General features: G+C 46.9%; 1 protein-coding gene across 2 annotated transcripts in view; it reads right to left on the bottom strand.

Moving 5' to 3' along the window:
- Positions 1 to 21,749, bottom strand: part of LOC143775753 (neuronal acetylcholine receptor subunit alpha-3-like) — a 125,300-nt gene that overhangs the window by 31,131 nt on the left and 72,420 nt on the right. For both annotated transcript variants that reach the window (XM_077264269.1, XM_077264270.1), the window contains exons 3-4: positions 17,159 to 17,203; positions 12,990 to 13,099 (exon numbers count right to left, since the gene is read on the bottom strand). In XM_077264269.1, coding sequence (XP_077120384.1) covers positions 12,990 to 13,099; positions 17,159 to 17,203 — 155 coding nt within the window. The remainder of the gene's footprint in view (positions 1 to 12,989; positions 13,100 to 17,158; positions 17,204 to 21,749) is intronic.

Below are 21,749 nucleotides of genomic sequence, written 5' to 3'. Positions count from 1 at the left end.
GTATAACATTTAGGCCCTTACACAGTCAAACTGATTTTGAGGCGTGAGTTCCCTTCGTAAAGAGACGCAGCACAGCTGGCAAAAATACCACCTTGGTGCGGCCTCCTGAGCATCGCATTTTGATGTACAGGAGTCTGCGTTGTTGCGTTATCCCTTGGCCATGCGCTGCCCGTCTTCTGACATCATTTCATGTCGGCTGGTGCAGTTCGCGATGCCCATGAATCCCAGCCCCGCAGTGTCTTTACAGTGTTTCACACTGCGGGGCTGGGATTCATGGCCTGGCGCAGTACATATGTTCGCCTCTCGCTCGTGTCCTTACACCTGCTACAGACTGTGCGGCGTCAGCTGATCCCTTATCGCATGCCACGGCCATGAAGCCGCACAGTCTGAAGAAGGCGGAAGGAGATGAGTGACAGCCTGGCGAAGATATGCACTGCTCATGCCCGTCAATCACACCCTCACAGTCAAAATAAATAAGACACCGAGGGGCGTTGTGTCGGGCAGGGCGGCCGCAGAGGCGCAGCCAGCCAAACAATGATGTCAGAAGAAGGGCTGTGCTACCAAGGGGGTCGTTGCGTGTCATTACAAAGGAAAGTCACACCTCAGGGACGTTTTAATGGTCTCAGGGGACACATTGTAGACGTGTTCTGTTCCATGTGTGCAAGGAGAATAAGTTTATGAGCCACCTTGCACACATGGAGCATTACTGCTGTACAAGGTGGCAGTAAAACATACAAACACCTGGGGGTGGGGCGACAGGATCCCTTCAATTTCAGTTCTTGTGTCTGCGTGGCTTTTGCAGGACACGATGCCGGCTACACAGCAGGGGAACAGCTGGCGGTGCTGAACCCCACTGACACATTGGCTGGTGTTTTTCTCTGTGCAGCTAGCAGTACCGGGCACCAACTGGCGGTGTTAGAGCCCAGGGTCAGCAGGAGGAGAGGGAGCAGAGTGTAGGCCGAAGCCTGCACTGGCGGCAGCTTTGTGTCTGCGTGGCTGTTGCAGGACACGTTGCCGGCTACACAGCAGGGGAACAGCTGGTGGTGCTGAACCCCACTGACACTTTGGCTGGTGTTTTTCTCTGTGCAGCTAGCACATCTGGGCCCCAACTGGCGGTGTTAGAGCACAGGGTCAGCAGGAGGAGGAGAGGGAGCGGAGTGTAGGCCGAAGCCTAATTGAACCAATTTCAAAGGTAACCTTAAACCCCCCCTCAGGTGTTCCAAACTAGAAGAGCCACAGCTTATGCAGCAGTAGTGCTGCACAAGTCAAAGGTTGCTCTTTTAATTTTTCTCCTTGCACACGCTGAAAGGAACACGTATAACATTTAGGCCCTTACACAGTCAAACTGATTTTGAGGCGTGAGTTCCCTTCGTAAAGAGACGCAGTACAGCTGGCAAAAATGCCACCTTGGTGCTTGGCGCGGCCTCCTGAGCATCGTTATTTGTTGCACAGGAGTCTGCGCTGTCGTGTTATCCCTTGGCCTTGCGCTGTTAGCGCTGCCCATCCTCTGACATCATGTAATGTCGGCCGTTGCGGTTTGCGATGACCATGAATCCCAGCCCCGCAGTGTCTTAACATTGTTAAAACACTGCAGGGCTGGGATTCATGGCCTGGCGCAGTACATATGTTCGCCTCTCGCTTGGGTTCTTACACCCGCTTCAGACTATACGGCGTCAGCTGATCCCTTATCGCATGCCAGGGCCATGAAGACGCACAGTCCGAAGAAGGCGGAAGGAGATGAGGGACAGGCGAAGAAATGCACCGTTCATGCCCATCAATCACACCCTCGCAGTCCAAATAAATAAGACACCGAGGGGCGTTGTGTGGGGCAAGGCGGCCGCAGAGGCGCAGGCAGCCAAACAATGATGCCAGAAGACGGGCAGCGCTACCAAGGAGCTTGTTGCGTGTCAATACAAAGGAAAATCACACCTGAGGGACGTTTTAATGGTCACAGAGGACTCATTTTAGACGTGTTCAGTTCAACATGGGCAAGGAGAATAAGTTTCTGAGCCACCTTGCACACATGCAGCATTACTGTCGTACAAGGTGGCTGTAAAACGTTGAAACACCTGGGGGAGGGGGGACAGGTTTCCTTCAATTTCAGTTCTTGTGTCTGCGTGGCTGTTGCAGGACACGTTGCTGGCTGCACAGCAGGGGAACAGCTGGCGGTGCTGAACCCCACTGACACATTGGCTGGTGTTTTTCTCTGTGCAGCTAGCACATCTGGGCCCCAACTGGCGGTGTTAGAGCCAGCCCAGGGTCAGCAGGAGGAGGAGAGGGAGCAGAGTGTAGGCCGAAGCCTGCACTGGAGCAAGTTGAAAGGGAACCTTTAACCCCCCCCAGGCGTTTGTAGCTGAAAGAGCCATCGTGTACAGCACTAATGCTGGAAAAGGTAAACTTAGCTCTTTTAATTATGGTCCTTGCACATGCTGAACCTAACACTTATGAAAAGTGTCCCCTCCTACCGTGATACCGTCCGGTTGGTGGAACCTTCCTTTGTGATGTGACGCAGCACAGCCGTCATTCTTACCCCCTTGGCGCCGCCTCCTCAGCGTTGTTTGAATCAGTCCCGGAGCCTGCGCTGTTAGGTTAGCCCTTGGCCATGCACACATTTTGCTCTGCCCGTCTTCTGACATCATTTGGTGTCAGACTGGCTGCGCCTGTGTGCAATTGTGTGTAATCCCACCGCGGGCCTGGGATCCGTGGCCATGCGCAGTGCATATCCTCACCTCTCACTCCCCTCCCTACGGCTTCTTCAGACTGTGCGGTGTCACGGCCGTGGCATGCTATTAGGGATCAGCTGACACCGCACAGTCTGAAGAAGCCGTAGGGAGATGAGTGAGAGGTGGAGGTTCAGATATGCACTGCGCATGTCCATGGATCTCAGGCCCCCAGTGGGATTAAATCAGAAGACACTACGAGGCGGGATCTCGTCCAGCGCGGCCGCACAGGCTCAGCCAGCCTGACACCAAATGATGTCAGAAGACGGGCAGCGCAAAATGTGTGCATGGCCAAGGGCTAACCTAACAGCGCAGGCTCCGGGACTGATTCAAACAACGCTGAGGAGGCGGCGCACGGCCCCAAGGGGGTAAGAATGACGGCTGTGCTGCGTCACATCACAAAGGAAAGTTCCACCTACCGGACGGTATCACGGTAGGAGGGGACACATTTCATAAGTGTTAGGTTCAGCATGTGCAAGGAGCACCACGAAAAGAGGCACTTTTTCCCTTTGCATCATTACTGCTGCACAAGGTGGCTCATTCAGTAACAAACGCCTGGGGGGGGGGGGAACAGGTTCCCTTAAATTTAACTTGTGCCTGCGTGGCGGTCGCAGTACACGTTGCCGTATACACAGCAGGGGAACAGCTGGCGGTGCTGAACCCCACTAACACATTGGCGAGGTGTTTGGCTCTGTGCGTACAGCACTTCTGGACAGCAACTAGCGGTGTTGGAGCCCAGGGACAGGAGGAGGAGGAGGAGGTGGTGAAGGAGATAGGAGGGATTGCCACACACACAGCTGGGGAACAGCTGACGTTACTGAACCCCAATAACAGATTAGGGACTGTTGGGACTGTGCATACAGCACTACCAGGCAACAACTAGCGGTGTTGGAGCCCAGGGACAGGAGGAGGAGGAGGAGGTGGTGAAGGAGATAGGAGGGATTGCCACACACACAGCTGGGGAACAGCTGACATTACTGAACCCCAATAACAGAGGAGTGACTGTTGACTGAGCGTACAGCACTTCTGGACAGCAACTAGCGGTGTTGGAGCCCAGGGACAGGAGGAGGAGGTGGAGGAGATAGGAGGGATTGCCACACACACAGCTGGGGAACAGCTGACGTTACTGAACCCCAATAACAGAGGAGGGACTGTTGGGACTGTGCGTACAGCACTACCAGGCAACAACTAGCGGTGTTGGAGCCCAGGGACAGGAGGAGGAGGAGCAGGTGGTGGAGGAGATAGGAGGGATTGCCACACACACAGCTGGGGAACAGCTGACGTTACTGAACCCCAATAACAGAGGAGGGACTGTTGGGACTGTGCGTACAGCACTTCTGGACAGCAACTAGCGGTGTTGGAGCCCAGGGACAGGAGGAGGAGGAGGAGGTGGAGGAGATAGGAGGGATTGCCACACACACAGCAGGGGAACAGCTGACGTAACTGAACCCCAATAACAGAGGAGGGACTGTTGACTGTGCGTACAGCACTTCTGGACAGCAACTAGCGGTGTTGGAGCCCAGGGACAGGAGGAGGAGGAGGTGGTGGGGGAGATAGAAGGGATTGCCACACACACAGCAGGGGAACAGCTGACGTTACTGAACCCCAATAACAGAGGAGTGACTGTTGACTGTGCGTACAGCACTTCTGGACAGCAACTAGCGGTGTTGGAGCCCAGGGACAGGAGGAGGAGGTGGAGGAGATAGGAGGGATTGCCACACACACAGCTGGGGAACAGCTGACGTTACTGAACCCCAATAACAGAGGAGGGACTGTTGGGACTGTGCGTACAGCACTACCAGGCAACAACTAGCGGTGTTGGAGCCCAGGGACAGGAGGAGGAGGAGGAGGTGGGGGAGATAGGAGGGATTGCCACACACACAGCAGGGGAACAGCTGACGTTAATGAACCCCAATAACAGAGGAGTGACTGTTGACTGTGCGTACAGCACTTCTGGACAGCAACTAGCGGTGTTGGAGCCCAGGGACAGGAGGAGGAGGAGGAGGTGGAGGAGATAGGAGGGATTGCCACACACACAGCAGGGGAACAGCTGACGTTACTGAACCCCAATAACAGAGGAGGGACTGTTGACTGTGCGTACAGCACTTCTGGACAGCAACTAGCGGTGTTGGAGCCCAGGGACAGGAGGAGGAGGAGGAGGTGGGGGAGATAGGAGGGATTGCCACACACACTGCGCATGTCCATGGATCTCAGGCCCCCAGTGGGATGAAATCAGAAGACAATGCGAGGCGGGCTCTCGGCCAGCGCGGCTGCACAGGCGCAGCCAGCCTGACACCAAATGATGTCAGAAGATGGGCAGCGCTAAGTGTGCCTGGCCAAGGGATAACATAACAGCGCAGGCTCCGGGACAGATTTAAACAACGCTGAGGAGCCGGGGCACGGCGCCAAGGGGGTAGGAATGACAGCTGTGCTGCGTCATATTACGAAGGAAAGTCCCACCTCCGGGACGGTTTTACGGTATCAGTGGACACATTTTATAAGTGTTAAGTTCTGCGTGTGCAAGGAGCTAAACAAAAATAGCTACCTTTTCCTTGTGCAGCATTACTGCTGCACAAGGTGGCTCTTTCAGTAACAAATGCCTTGGGGGGGGGGGGGGACAGGTTCCCTTACATTTCAGTTGTTGTGTCAGCGTGGCGGTCGCAGGACACATTGCCGGCTACACAGCTGGGGATCAGCTGACGTTACTGAAACCCAATAACACTGGGTCGTATGTTTTGACTGTGCAGACGGCACTTCTGAGCCTCAACTGGCGGTGTTGGAGCCCAGGAATTTAAGTTCAGGTGGTAGAAAGATGAACACAACAGGAGACCTGGATAACGTAGACAGTCACCTAATTATTTAATCAGGAAGAGGAGTGGCAAATTCCTGCGAGATCCAGGCCTTGTTCATTTTCAGGAAAGTAAGCCGGTCAACATTATCGGAGGATAGTCGCATGCGACGGTCAGTTAGTACACCACCTGCAGCACTAAAGACGTGTTCCGATAATACACTAGCCGCAGGGCAAGCCAGCACCTCCAATGCATACTGGCTTAGCTCTGGCCATGTATCCAGCTTTGAGACCCAAAACTTGAAAGGGGAAGAGCCGTCTGGGAGTACAGTAAGAGGGCAAGACATGTAGTCTGTCACCATCTGACGGAACCGTTGCCTCCTGCTGACTGGAGCCGCCTGTGATGGTGTTGACTTTTGTGGCGGGCACAGAAAACTGTGCCACAGTTGGGCCATACTGCTCTTGCCTTGGGCAGAGGCACTGCTTCTGCTCCCTCTTTGTGCAGAGGCTCCACCACTGCCTGGACGCACTGAGCTGCTTTGTAATGCACTAGCAGCACTTCTCTCACTTGGAATGGAGAAGATGATGGAATTCACCAGTGTGTCTTGGTACTCCCGCATTTTTCGCTCCCGGTTCAACGGTGTGATGAGGCTTTCTACGTTGTCCCGGTAGCGAGGATCGAGGAGGGTGAACACCCAATATTCAGACATGTTGAGAATGTGGGCGATGCGGCGGTCGTTTCTCAGGCACTGCAGCATGTAATCCACCATGTGCTGCAGACTGCCAACTGCCCAAGAAACGCTGTCCCCTGCTGGAGGCGTGATCTCTGCCCGCTCGTCATCACCCCACCCTCGCTGTACACACTGAGTACTGGACAATTGTGTAACTCCCTCCTCTGGACGGATGTCTTCCTCCTCCATTGACTCCTCCTCATCCTCCTCACAAACTGTCCCCTGCCTACGCGTTTGTGAGGAACCACGTGGCGCTGACTGTCCAGAAGATGATGGAAATGCTGAATCCTCATCCTCCACCTCTTCCACAACATCATCCCTTAGCGCTTGCAGTGATTTTTCAAGCAGGCAGATAAGGGGGACAGTCATGCTGACTAGTGCATCATCTGCACTCGCCATCCGCGTGGAATAATCGAAGGGACGCAAAACCTGGCAGACGTCATTCATAGTGGCCCACTCTGTGGTTGTGAAGTCTGAACGGCGCGGAGTGCGACATCTTTGCGCCTGATGCAGCTGGTACTCCATTACAGCTCGCTGCTGCTCACACAACCGCTCCAACATATCTAACGTGGAATTCCACCTGGTAGGAAGGTCACATATGATGCGATGTTCCGGCAGGTGGTGTCGGCGCTGCAGAGCCGCAATGCGCGCTTTTGCCGTGCTGGAACGCCGCAAGTGAGCACACTCTAGGTGGACCTTGTGCAGCAGCGCATCAAGATCCGGATAGTCCCTCAAAAAACTCTGCACGACCAAATTGAGCACATGTGCCAGACATGGGATGTGAGTGAGGTTGCCGAGGCCCAGAGCTGCCACCAGATTTCGGCCATTATCACACACTACCATGCCTGGCTGGAGATTCGCTGGCACAAACCACACATCGCTCTCCTGCTTGATGGCATTCCAGAGCTCCTGCGCTGTGTGGCTTCGATTCCCCAAAGAAATTAATTTCAAGACGGCCTGTTGACGTTTGGCCACGGCTGTGCTCATGTCGGTCATAACAGGTAAACGTTCATCACGGGTCCATGTGGAGGTGGACTGTGACGGCTCCTGCAGCGATGATTCTGAGGAACTGGTGTAAGAGGAGGAGTCAATGCGTACAGAATGGATTCCTGCAATCCTTGGAGTGGGCAGGACACGTCCTGCACCACTCGCACGATCTGTACCCGGCTCAACGACATTAACCCAATGGGCAGTGAGGGAAAGGTATCGCCCCTGTCCATGTTGACTGGTCCACGCATCGGTGGTGAGGTGGACCTTGCTCCTGACGGCATTCAGTAGCGCGTGTTTTATGTGTCCCTCCACATGCTTGTGCAGGGCAGGGACGGCTTGCCTGCTGAAGTAAAAGCGGCTGGGCACATTGTACTGTGGGACTGCCAATGACATCAAGTCATGGAAGCTGTCAGTCTCCACCAGCCTGAATGACAGCATTTCCAGTGACAGAAGTTTGGCAATGCCTGCAGTCAGAGCCTGTGCTCGTGGGTGGTTTGACGAGAAAGGCCGCCTTTTCTCCCATGCCTGTACTACCGATGGCTGTACACTGGGCTGGGAGTGTGTGGATGACTGGGAACGTGGTGCTGCGGGTGGAATTACAGCGGGTCTCTGGACAACAGGGCCAGAGGTTCTTCCACGGCGATCCTGGGAGGAAGCCGAACCAGCTGCGTGTGAGCTGGAGGAAGAGGCAACACGAGCTGAAGGGGTGGTAGCTGCCGCTGTTGTTTGGCCTAGCTCTTCAGTGTGTTTTTCTAACTCCGCCGCGTGCCTGTTGCGCACATGTTTCCACATGTTGGAGGTATTGAGGTTGCTGACATTTCCACCTCTTTTTACTTTGTGATGACACACCTTGCATTTGACATAGCAAATGTCATCTGCAACTGTGTCAAAAAAGGACCAGGCACTGCAAGTCTTGGGAGCGCCCTTTTTGGCTTTTGGAAGAGACATGCTCCTAACGGGTGCCAAAGCGGAGGCTGCAGGATCCGCAGTCTTCCCCCTCCCTCTCCCTCTTTGGGCCGTACGGGGAATCTCTTCCTCAGAGCTGCTCCCACCACCTTCCTGTCCCTCACGCCAAGATGGGTCAAGGACCTCATCATCTACACTACCCTCTGCCCCCAACTGCTCCTCCTGGGTAGTCTCAGCAGCAGAGCACGCACCAGAAAGTGGCACCTGAGTGTCATCATCAGCGGATGCAGCCTGCGATGTGGTGACCGGAAGCACTGGCCCACCCGCCTCTTCAGAGGAAGAGAGAAAAAGCTGTTGGGCATCACTGCACCCTGCCTCTTCTTCCATTTCTCCAATGCTGCTTGGCTGGCCCCCTGTTTCCAAGCCAAGAGATTCAGAGAACAGAAGTAGAGACGGCTCCTGTCCTGGGCTCTCTGTCTGCCTGGGCAATTTGGCAGGTGGTGAAGAGACAGATGGCTGCTCTCCAGTGCTCTGTGTCTGAGAGGATGTGGCACTAATTGAAGTTGATGCATTAGCTGCCATCCATCCGACAACGGCTTCAATTTGTTCTTGAAGGCAGCAGCAGTGTACGGCGCTCTGCGACAAAGCTGCGCATGAAGGACTGTTCCCTGGTGAAAGTGGGTGCTGATGAGTCACCGGTGCCCGCAGCAGGCACAGAATCCCCACGTCCTCTCCCTGCTCCGCGCCCACGCCCACGTGCCTTACTCACTGCCTTCTTCATCTTGGTTGACTGATAAAGATAAGCAGAAAAGTACTAACGGCTTTGTGTGCTTATTCCTGAACAACTCCTAACAGGTATAAGAAACACTAATTTTATAAAGTGTGGACTAGACTTTAATATGAGCTAATGTGGCCTACACAAATGTTAAGTGGTGTCGCTGGTGTGTTTGGTGAACTTTATTATTTATTTATTTTTTGTGGACTGAACTGACAACAGAGAGAGCTGCAGTCACACGGAGACCGTGCAGACAGCCGTAAACGGCGCTGCAAGGCCCAAAAACCCTCCTCTACGTTATCCTATGTAGTGTTTTTCCACAAGTTAGCTGGAGACGGGTGGAAAGACACTAATAGGAATTTTTTGAAAAAATGTGCAGCAGCCTGCACTACTTAAAACAAAAGGAAAATTGATTTTACGGTATGACGCAGTGAAGAACCCTGAGCTGGAGACAACCAGGCTATGGCTGCTCACAGACTACAGGGCGAGCTGCAGTCACACGGAGACCGTGCAGACAGCCGTAAACGGCGCTGCAAGGCCCAAAAACCCTCCTCTACTTTATCCTATGTAGTGTTTTTCCACAAGTTAGCTGGAGATGGGTGGAAAGACACTAATAGGAATTTTTTGAAAAAATGAGCAGCAGACTACACTACTTGAAAAAAAAAAAAAAAACAAACAGTATGAGGCAATGAACCACCCTCCCTGAACTGAATACAACCAGCTATGGATGGCCTATGGCTGCACTCAGACTAGAGAGTGGGCTGCACTCACACACACACACACACACACACAGACCTTGCAGATCGCTGTGAAAACAGCGCTACAAGGCAAAAGCAAGGTGAATAGTAGGTGAACACAGCGGTTGCTAAATTAGCCTTTGAAAAGCACAAAGAAGCAAATCGCTATCTCTAAACTGGCCCTCAGTCAGCAAACAGCGTCCTGTCACTAACTGAATTCACAGCAGAGTGAGCGCAAAATGGCGCCAGCGACTTTTAAACTGCATCATGACATCATTTCAGCAGCCAATCACAGCCATGCCAGTAGTTTCATGCCCTCCATGCTGAACAGGATGTGCCCACACTTGGAATCATTCTTATTGGCTGAATTTGTGCAGTTTGAATCTGGGAACTTCCGATTCCGGTATCCGATACGCGGCAAGTATCGGATCTCGGTATCGGAATTCCGATACCGCTAAGTATCGGCCGATACCCGATACTTGCGGTATCGGAATGCTCAACACTATCCACGATATAAAGGAAAATTACAAAATATCATGCCACATGAGAACCTTGAGCAAATATTGGCTACCAAACAAGCAACTCTTGCAGACCGTTTGGTTCAGGCATTCCCAGCACACAGCGGCGGTGATGGTACTCACATGAGCCGTAGGGGGCAACATGGCAGAGGTGTTAGAGGTGCACAAATCCAAAGTGGCGTTGGACAGAGGGGTTTTATGACATGGTTGTGGAGTGATTTTGCAATGACCTCTGACACGACAGGTACTGCTGCATCGATTCAAAGTGACAGGAGACAGCATTTGTCCAGTATGGTTACAAACTACTTTTCCTCCCTTATCGATGTTCTCCCTCACAGGTCATTCCCCTTTGATTACTGGGCATCTAAAATAGACACCTGGCCTGTATTGGCAGAATATGCCTTACAGGAGCTCGCTTGCCCTGCTGCTAGTGTGCTATCAGAAAGAGTCTTCAGTGCTGCTGTTTCAATACTGACTGAAAAAAGGACACATCTGGCTTCCCAGAATGTTGATGATCTAACCTTCATTAAAATGAACCAATCATGGATTTCAAATTATTTTGCCCCACCTTCCCCTGCTGACACGTAGCTTGCCTGAAAAATGTCTTGCTTTTGGCCTCTGCTTACTGACTTCTCCAATTCCTCCATTTGCAGCTGCTGAATTTCCACCATAGGCCATTTTTATACCTCCCTAAATGGGCTGACTCCCCCCACAGGGCCGTGGTCACCACCTGGCGCAAGCACCCATGAGAGTGCCATTTGTCTGGACAGGTGGGTGGGCCCACTCTTGGGCGACGGCACTGGCACAGGGTCCCTCATAGTACAATGAAGTGTCTCTGACGGTGGAGGTGCACAACCAACGTCAGACACACCGTCGTAATATGAGGGGCCCTGTGCCAGTACCGCCACCCACGAGAGAGTGTTCCCCCCAGCTCGAACAGTGCTCTACCACTTGCAATACTCTACCACTTGCAATACTTACCTCTCCCTGCTCCACCACTGTATAGTTTGTGCTGTTAAATCCTTCAATGGCACTGCCAATACAAATTTGTTGAATTGATAGATTATAGTTAAAATATACAGGGGCCCTGGCATCCATTTAGACCAGTTAATACTTTGCACCTACTACCACTGTCTGCTACTCAGCAGAGGAGCCAACCCCTGTACCTAGCTATGCCACCTGTTTATTTATGAACAATTTTTTGGCAGACATTTAGCCCACTTTATTATTTGGGCCTACTAACTGTGTCTGCCACTCATTACAGTTTTCCTCCACTGAACAAAGCAATGCCGCCTGTTTAGTCCTGTTACCACATTTGAACTGCATTTAACCTACTTTATTATTTGGGCCTACTAACTGTGTCTGCCACTCATTACAGTTTTTCTCCACTGAACAAAGCAATGCCACCTGTTTAGTCCTGTTACCACATTTGAACTGCATTTAGCCTACTTTATTATTTGGGCCTACTAACTGTGTCTGCCACTCATTACAGTTTTCCTCCACTGAACAAAGCAATGCCGCCTGTTTAGTCCTGTTACCACATTTGAACTGCATTTAGCCTACTTTATTATTTGGGCCTACTAACTGTGTCTGCCACTCATTACAGTTTTCCTCCGCTGAACAAAGCAATGCCGCCTGTTTAGTCCTGTTACCAATTTTGAACTGCATTTAGCCTACTTTATTATTTGGGCCTATATCTGTGTTTCCTCCTCACCCTGCCCATTGCCCAGCCACTGCTAGATGAGTCTGCTGGTACATTGACCCAGACCACTACATTCCCCTTGTAGTCTACACAGCCAGAATCTTACCCTGCTGAAAGTCAGGTTCCCCTTCCCGCATACTATACCACCTTACATGGGGACAAAAAGGAAGGTGCAGATCAAAGGGCAGGTTCCTTCATTAGGTGGGGGGCATACTCGTTGGCGACGTCACTGGCACAGGGCACCTCATAGTACGCAAAAGTGTCTCTGCCAGTGGGAGGCGCCACCCGCCGTCAAACACACCGCCGTAGTATGAGGGGCCCTGTGCCAGTGCCAACGAGTGGGCCCCCCCTGCTTGCTCAGGATCACAGCACTTGCAAAGTTGAAATACTTACCTCTCCCTGCTCCACCGCCGTGACGTATTCCGCGTTTCCTGGGCCCATGAAAATCTTGAGCCAGCCCTACCCCCCCACAACTTTAGCCAAATGACCCCCAGTTTTCAATGCCTAACTATTATTATAAAGTAAATTAACATTGACAAGCTTAAGTAATAAGAATTGATGTTTTTGGCATTAAAATGGGCACTGTAGGTGTTTTCCTGTCCTCCACTCACTGCCAACATTGACTCCCCTTTGACTTGCATTGGGTTTCCTGTTTAAGTCGGCCCCCGACTTTTCGCAATAATCGGCCGATTTCACCCGACCCGACTTTTGACAAAGTCGGGTTTCACGAAACCCGACTCGATCCGAAAAAAGTAAAAGTCGCTCAACTCTAATCGCTAGTTGTAATGTCCTGGTATAGCAGCAACAGCATTGTATAACTATAGATGTATATAATTTTTTCTTGGGGTTGTTGAATGGAACTTGTCTCACTGATCTTTAATAAACGTAGTTGCTCCCCGTTCTAAAGGAGCCAGAAGCAGCTTGTCTTACTTCAGTTTGTTTGTTGTGCTGAATTCTTCTAGGATGTCATTCAGATGTCTATTATGTACATTATATTGCATCTTTCTAGTTAAAAGGAGTATACCATATATCACAGCCACTTTTCCATTAATACAAATTTACTGGTTTTTGTAAGTAAATCAAGCCTAAAAGCACTCAAGTATAACGACAGAGAGTAATTACTTGTTATAAAGAACTATGTCCGGCTTCCAGATCTGTGCAGCAGGAACCCGAATAAATTCAATTCCTCCGAACTGTCTTGGATCCCATTTCAGCTTGTAGTCGCTCCATATCTGTAAAATATGAAAAGTTGTGAAGCTATTTGTTATAACACATAGAATATACTTCATTTTCTTTGAATAGCAGTTTTAGTACTTTAAAGGGAACCTGTAATGTACCCTCCCCCAACTATTAGTATGATTGTGTAGCTCCTTAAAAGATAAGCCAGTCGATTCCTCTATAACTGCAAAGAGCTGTTCTAGCAGAGAGAAATCACATCTTCAAGTTGTATCTGTAAGTGCATTGAGGTGTGATGATGCACTTCTAGCTTCTCAGCCTCACTCTGTATTTCCTACCTAGCAGCACCCTCCCCTGGCTGATTGACAGGTCAGTGGCCATGTACCAGAGTAAATGACCTGCCAATCAACCTGGAAAGTGTGCTGCTAGGTAGGAAATGCAGCGTGAGGCTGAGAAGCTAGAAGTGCATCATCACACCTCAATGCACTGCCAGATACAACTTCAAAATGTGTTTTCTCACTACTGTAGCATCATTTATATGAGGATTGGCTGGCTTATCTTTTAAAGAGCTACAGAATCAAATGAATGGTTTGGGAAATAAAGAGGGGTTTCTAAAAGTTTCTGATCAGTTCCCTTTAAGGATTAATTCAGAACGCCATAATACACTTCTGTAGTGCTAAAAATTGGACTGGATCCTGTGATGTTAAAGTAGAAAAGCCTTTTTAAAAAAGCCAGTCACCTTGTGATTATTTGTGAGCAACCTGATGTACATAATTGGAAGAAAGTATTACCCTTCACATATGACATACATGTAGGTCCATTTCTGCCAGGGGTTTAAAATCTGAAAGGAGTTGATCCTAACTAAATGATTGATTATCTACTCTCATAATAGGTAATCTATGTCAGATTAGTGGGCATTGGACCCCAATTGGCTGTTGCCAGCTTCCACAGCCACCAGAAGTACATAGCTCTATACACTTGGTAGTGTCCATTCTCAAGGGTTGCAATAAAGTTCCTATTGAAGTGAATGAGTGAAATCAATTGAATTGAATGGGGATGAGCAGCAGTATAGGAAGTATACAGGAGTATAGGGAGCATTGGTGTTCTGGCTCCCTACACTGGTGGCTGAGAAAACAAGCTACATCTGATTAGGGGGATTCTTTCCTAAGGATTGGTCATCATTATCTCCTAGAGAACCCCTTTAAACGTGGGATACAAATTAGCAATGGAATCAATAATTAAGAATAAAATTATACAAACAGTACAATGCAAACAACAGGAGATCCTCATAGCATTTGTACCACCCAGCAATCACATCTGGCCACTGATTGGAAGTTTTTAATATTAGACAGTGTAGGACTGTCCCGAACAGAGTTACCTTGTCGTGGTGGGATGGCTTTTATGCTATTTTTGATCAAAAACAGTATTATTAAGAACTCTGTGTTATTTAAATGCACTTTTGCTTTTTACTTATTTAGCTACAGCAGGGTTTTTGCTCATTTTGTTTCTTGTAGGTTTTGTATGACTTACAATAATAATAATTTTTAATTAGTAATAATAGTAATTAAAAATTGTTTTACATGGAGTATTTTGTTAAATAGCACCTATTTTTTCCCCCAGAGATTTAAAATTTTGATATTTGCGTGTTATATATATATATATATATATATATATATATATATATATATATATATATATATAACATGGATAAGCATAAGAATGTATGGCACCTCAATATCAGACTGTGCTCTGTGTCATAGAATCATTCACATACTTTGAATTTCACACTTGTAGAATCCTCCCAAGCTGAACTGCTGTACAATATTGCAATGTATGTGAAGCCTTAGGCTTGTGGAGTATAAAAAGGGTTTTGTGTTCACTGCTTTCTCCTGGAGATGGAGCCCTAGCTCTGCATAGGATCACTCGTTTCAGTCTTTCTGATTTATCATAAATAGACTTGACATCCCAGAAATGGAAGATGCTGAAAGATCATTTGCTTTCATTAAATATAAACTTTCTGATACACAGATTTCAAATTGCACTTGACGTTATTCAGTAGTAGAAATATGTCTGATATGTGCTCCCAATGTTATTATAAGACAAGTAATATTCTGAAATATAATGGTGTACCAAAGTGTATCAGCCTCTTTCCGTGCAACTGTAGCAATATTCTGCCTATGTCTCGACACCAGTCTATAACGATATTCATACATTTGGACTTGTGACATACGGTACATTGTTTCTTCCATGCTAAACTAATGGATAATTCTTTTTACATGTTATTAGTCTTAATACATAGTAGGAGATTTATCAATATTCCTATAAAATGTATTGTGTTGTGAGAAAGGTGAAATGGTGCAAGTAGTGCCAAATTTATGAAAGAAAGGCACGTGCAAAATTCTACATTTTATTTATTTATTTAGTATTTATTTTACTCACTTACATAGCGCCATTAATTCCACAGCGCTTTACAAACATTATTGTTTGTTGTATTGTTTGTACATTGAACCCAATCCAGTAGAGATTTTGGACAGTTTTCTCTTCCTTTTCCCAAGTCAGGCCTGCTTTACTTTACAATAATAGTTTGTACCAAGGAAAACCCTGGAGCCCAAGCTAAATAAATGTGGTACATTTTATAACTCTACTTTGTCAGGCCCCGTTTCCTAGACACTTTTAAAAGATTAAAGAACCTGTTAGGGGTCGAGTTCCCGCCTCTGCACAGGGGGAATCTCGGGCCATCTCCACTGCGGTCTCCCATTCTTCTCCTGCCGCAGTGGAGCCTGCTCAGCGGAGGCGTCGGTCCCTGCGTCATGCTCAGTCTGACACTGTGCGAAGGGTTACTGCTGCCTTTCCAGCTTCTGCCATTATAGCCAGTCCTGGTCAGCAGCGAGCAGACGTCTTTGGGACTAAGTCCTACTTTTCCCCTTCTGAGCATGCCCAGGGTAAGATCTCTCATTGGAGATCGAGGGTCACATGCTCAGGTACTGCAGCTATTCCCATTGGTACTCTAGGAAGGTCCTGAAGTTGCTCAAGTTCTGTGGCAACTTCCCATTAGTCCTTTTTTGGAAGGTCCTGTAGTTGCTACAGCTATAAAAGGTGCGCATGTCCGCACGGCCATGCGCTAGTATCTTTCTGAGTTATGTGCTTTGCGCCAGTGTGGTCATGTGAGATTGTATTCAGGGACCTGGCTGAAATAAGCCCCTAGAATACCAGCACCTCCAGTGAGGAGATTGTGTGCATGCATGACCACTGACTGCTCTCTGTTGGGCAGTTAGCCTGTGCTCCTGTGACGTCTAACAGGGCGCAGTGCTTTCCTTTCACGGCTACTCTGTGAAGTAACAGAGCTAGTCTATACCGCCAAATAGTGCCACCATTTACTAGCAGCAGGTTCCCCTGCACGGTGGACACCGGGCTGCGAACGCATCAATAATAATAAACATCTATATTTACTCGGTGCGTTCCGCTAGCCCTAACAGAACCCATAAGAGATTTTTCGATGTGTTCTATATATTTGTTATATTTTTCTCCAGAATTCTGGCACATTTTGCTTAGTAAATGTAACATAAAGAGGTTGTTCCTTTCCAGACAATGTTCTGCCTGGCTGCAATTTGCTAAAATGTAACATAACATACTATACTCACTTTCCCCTAGTTCAATGGAGAGTCTATGACAAATGCTTCCAGTATCCGGCACTGACTGCCCCACAGGCGTCACATCGACAGCATGGCAGCCAATCAGTGCATTCAGCAGTTCTGAAGGGGTATTCTGTTAAAATAGTCAGAGCTATTGACTTCACTGATTGGCTGCAGCTGTGTCAACGTAATGTCCGCACCGCAGACAATGCTAGACACCAAGAGCAGCTGATGGACCTGGGGAAGGTGAGTACAGGTCACTTAATTATTATTTAACAAACTGCAGCCGATCCAGAAGATCGTCTGGAAGACTGAAAGAGAACAAACCCTTTAAATTGGATGGGATCTTATCTTTCAGACTTTGAGCCACCTGCAGCTACCAATAATTGAAGAGAAATAATATACTGTATTCTGTAACTCAACATTAATGTAATTAAATCTGTAATTTTTTTTATTTTATTCAGTACTCTTTGTTATACTTACATGCTTCAGCCATAAGTTGGTTTCCATAATCTGATTAACTTCATCCTATAATTATGTGCAAAGAAAACCACTTACTGTAATATATATACATATAGTATATATTACACATACACACACACAAAACTGTGCAAAAGCTGTAGGCAGGTGCAAAATAGAGTCCTAATAGTTAACAAAATGCAAAGTAAATACACTAAAAAGAAATCTAAGTCAAGTCATTATTTGGTGTGACCATTTTTTGCTTTTAAAACAGCATCAAAGCATCAATCCCACTAGTTACACTTGAATCAGTCTAGGATTAAATGAAGAGACAAAAGGATTTACACACGCCTAAATCCACAGAAGATCTGTGGTTAGTTCTCCTAGATGTTCAGAACAACCTCCCTGATGAGTTTCATCAAGAAATGTGCAACTGCATGAAGGGGAATTGATGCTTTGATCCTGTTTTGAAATTAAGGGGCTGTCACAACTAGTATTGACTTGATATAAAATTCTCCTTTGTTTATTCATTTAGCATGTTGTGACAAAGTCACTTGCAAAATACTGGAGGGTAGGTATGTTTCAATGAGGGTGTTAGCTTCAGTGATATCAGCCTAGGAAAAAGCTCCAGCACACTAAGTGCTCAAAGGGGTGAATCAGCCATGTTTAGTGCTAGGTTGAATGAACAGCTGTAGAGTCCACAGGATAAATACCCAGACTTCTAGAGCATTAAGTGTGAGGTGGGCCTGGAGGTGCAAGTTCTGGAGCTGTGTTTTCATGTTATGGAAGGTTGAACTTTTTTGTTGTTTGTTCCTGAAGCGGACAGATTCCCGTAGGAACAAGGACTGTACCATACGCTATGGTTTTTTTTTCTGTTAGACCAGGAAGGCCGGGTTTGTTTTTGCTACCTGGTTTATGCTGTACTTTTAACAAACCAGTGGAAGATTTAAGGAGATAGTGTTCCTGTATCTACCTCTACGTGCAGCCAAGTGAGCCGATCTACCACAATGATTTCATTGATAAACGTAAACTATTAACAATTACATTTTAGAAATAATTCTTACCTTTTGCACAGTACTGATTATATATGATCATATTAAAATGAAAGTGAACATTAATACAGTTCATGAATCATGTTTAAATTGTTGTATTCTGCTTGCCCCACTGTAATATCTACATTGTAAAAAAAATGTGGCATTTATTCAACTTAACAAAGGTGCTTTCGGGCTTCCTTTAAATATATAATTTTAACATCCCAAAAATTAAAGGCAGTCTAATGACAATTAATTAAATTTTAAAATGCTAGCCTGGTCTTAAAAAGTAAGAGACATTGCCAAGGAATATTAGGTTGCTATTAGAAGGAAACTATAACTAATGGTGAAAATCCAGAGGGCAATTTGATTCGGTGACAATTCCTGATTTACTGCTGTGTATGACATAAGTGAATGTCAACATATATTACTGAGCTAACACAATAATCTCTTCCATGTTCTGGTCTCATGATGCTATTATAGCACAAATGTAATACATTTCTAGATAACCTCAGCTTTACCATCACTAATAACAGTGAAAATTAGATATTAAGCTGCCATTTGTGGTAGCAGCAAGAAAATAATCATAGGACTACAGTTTTTTTCTATTTTTTCAAGTGGCTATAAACATGACAATGAATTATATACAGTATGTATTGCCAGTCCATCTTTGGTAACAAGAAAAAGTTCCCAATAATTGTTTTAACCAAAGCTGGAATATTTTTTGAGCTTGCCATACAATATATACTGTACTAGTAGAATTATCCAGCTTCACATGGGTCTATTTGATTTCACTATTTCTTGTTTGTATATGGTGTTCCATTTTTATTTTTTGCGAATATTTTGAGAATGGTAGATTCTAGAGAGGTGCCAAATATAGAGCAGGTTGGTCCAGTTGCTTAGGCATATGTTAATATTTGCTTTCGTGTTCTGTTTTTTTAGGAATATCTCAAAAGCTTTTTTTTTTACAATTTTTAATAAGTATGTCTTTGATAGTTGAAACCTGGTATAAAACCTTCCTAAGTTTCCAATTCACCTATGTGGCAATTCTGGATCAGATTGGTGCCGTTGTTTGGCTAGAAATTAATATTTGCGTCTGTGTTCCATTTTTTGTGGACGAATATCTTGATAGGCTGAAATCTGATGGAAAACCTTCATACAGTTGTGCTCAAAAGTTTACATACCCCGGCAGAATTTTATGATTTCTTGGCCTTTTTTCAGAGTATATGAATGATAACACTAAAACCTTTTGTCCACTTATGGTTAGTGGTTGGGTGAAGCCATTTATTGTCAAACTACTGTGTTTTCTCTTTTTAAATCATAATGACAACCCAAAACATCCAAATGACCCTGATCAAAAGTTCACATACCCCATTTCTTAATACCGTGTATTGCCCCTTCTAACATCAATGACAGCTTAAAGTCTTTTGTTGCAGTTGTGGATGGGGTTCTTTATTTTCTCAGATGGTAAAGCTGCCCACTCTTCTTGGCAAAAAGCCTCCAGTTCCTGTAAATTCCTGGTCTGTCTAGCATGAAATGCGTGCTTGAGATCTTCGCAGAGTGGCTCAATGATATTGAGATCAGGAGATTGAGATGGCCACTCCAGATCCTTCACTTTGTTCTGCTGTAACTAATGAAAGGTCAACTTAGCCTTGTGATTTGGATCGTTGTCATGTTGGAATGTCCAAGTACGTCTCGTGCGCTGGTTTCGGGCTGATGATTGCAAATTTGTCTACAGTATTTGCTGTTAACGTGCTGCATTCATCTTTCCTTCAACTTTGACAAAGTTTCCTGTACCTTTCTAGCTCACACATCCCCAAAACATCAGCGATCCACCTCCGTGTTTTACAGTAGAAATGGTGTTCCTTTCATCATAGGCCTTGTTGACCTCTCTCCAAATGTAATGTTTTTGGTTGTGGCTAAAAAGTTCAATTTTGGTCTTTTCACTCCAAATTACCTTGTTCCAGAAGTTTTGAAGCTTGTCTCTGTGCTGTTTTGCATATTGTAGGCGAGATACTTTGTGGCATTTGCGCAGTAATGGCTTTCTTCTGGCGAGTCAACCATGCAACCCATTTTTCTTCAAGTGCCTCCTTATTGTGCATCTTGAAACAGCCACACCGCTAGTTTTTAGAGAGTCCAGTATTTCAGCTGATGTTATTTGTGGGTTTTTCATTGCATCCCAAACAATTTTCCTGGCAGTTGTGGACAAAATTTTTGTTGGTCTACCCGACTGTGGTTTTGTTTTTACAGAGCCCCTGTTTTTCCATTTGTTAATGACAGTTTGAACGCTGCTGACTGGCATTATCAATTCCTTGGATATCTTTTTGTATCCTTTTCCTGTTTTATACAATTCAACTACCCTTTCCCGTAGATCCGTTGACAATTTTTTTCCTTTCCCCATGACTCACAATCCAGAAACATCACTGGCTGGATGAGAGATGCAAGAGTCTGTCTGGATCACAGAAACTCACTCTGCTTGCAATCAGTGTGTGTGCATAAAAGCTAACAGGTCACAGGTGAGGATGTTACCTTTAGTAGCCATTCAAACCAATTTGTGTCAACTTCTGTGCATGTTATCAGTCCAAAATCACCAGGGTATGTGAACTTTTCATCATGGTCATTTGAATGTTTTGAGTTGTCATTAAGATTTAGAAAGAGAAAACATAGTAGTTTGACAGTAAATGGCTTCACCCAACCACTAACCATGAGTGGAGAAAAGGTTTTGGTGTTACCATTCATATTCTCTGAATGTATGTAAACTTTTTATCACGACTAGTGTTGAGCATTCCGATACCGCAAGTATCGGGTATCGGCCGATACTTGCGGTATCGGAATTCCGATACCGAGTTCCGATACTTTTGTGATATCGCAAATCGGAATCGGATCCATCTTCATGTAAAAAATAAAGAATTAAAATAAAAAATATGGGTATACTCACCTCTCCGGCGGCCCCTGGACCGTACCGATGTAACCGGCAGCCTCCGTTCCTAAGAATGAGCGCGTGAAGGGCCTTCGATGACGTCACGGCTTCTGATTGGTCGCGTGACCGCTCATGTGACCGCTCACGCGACCAATCACAAGCCGCGAAGTCATCGCAGGTCCTTCACGCGCTCATTCTTAGGAACAGAGGCTGCCGGTTACATCGGTAAGGTCCAGGGGCCGCCGGAGAGGTGAGTATATCCATATACTCACCTCTCCGGCGGCCCCTGAACCTTACCGCTGTAACCGGCAGCCTCCGTTCCTAAGAATGAGGAGTTTAGGACCTTCGATGATGTCGCGGCTGACGTCGCGGCTTGTGATTGGTCACGTGAGCGGTCACATGAGCGGTCACGCGACCAATCAGAAGCCACGACGTCAGCCGCGACGTCATCGAAGGTCCTAAACTCCTCGTTCTTAGGAACGGAGGCTGCCGGTTAACAGCGGTAAGGTCCAGGGGCCGCCGGAGAGGTGAGTATATCCATATTTATTATTTTATTTCTTTATTTTTTACATCAATATGGATCCCAGGGCCTGAAGGAGAGTTTCCTCTCCTTCAGACCCTGGGAACCATCCAGGATACCTTCCGATACTTGAGTCCCATTGAC

The sequence above is a fragment of the Ranitomeya variabilis genome, chromosome 5 (assembly GCF_051348905.1).
Source record: "Ranitomeya variabilis isolate aRanVar5 chromosome 5, aRanVar5.hap1, whole genome shotgun sequence".
Classification (NCBI taxonomy): domain Eukaryota; kingdom Metazoa; phylum Chordata; class Amphibia; order Anura; family Dendrobatidae; genus Ranitomeya; species Ranitomeya variabilis.
Note: the sequence above shows the minus strand (reverse complement) of the source record. Positions and strands in the feature narration are given on the sequence as shown.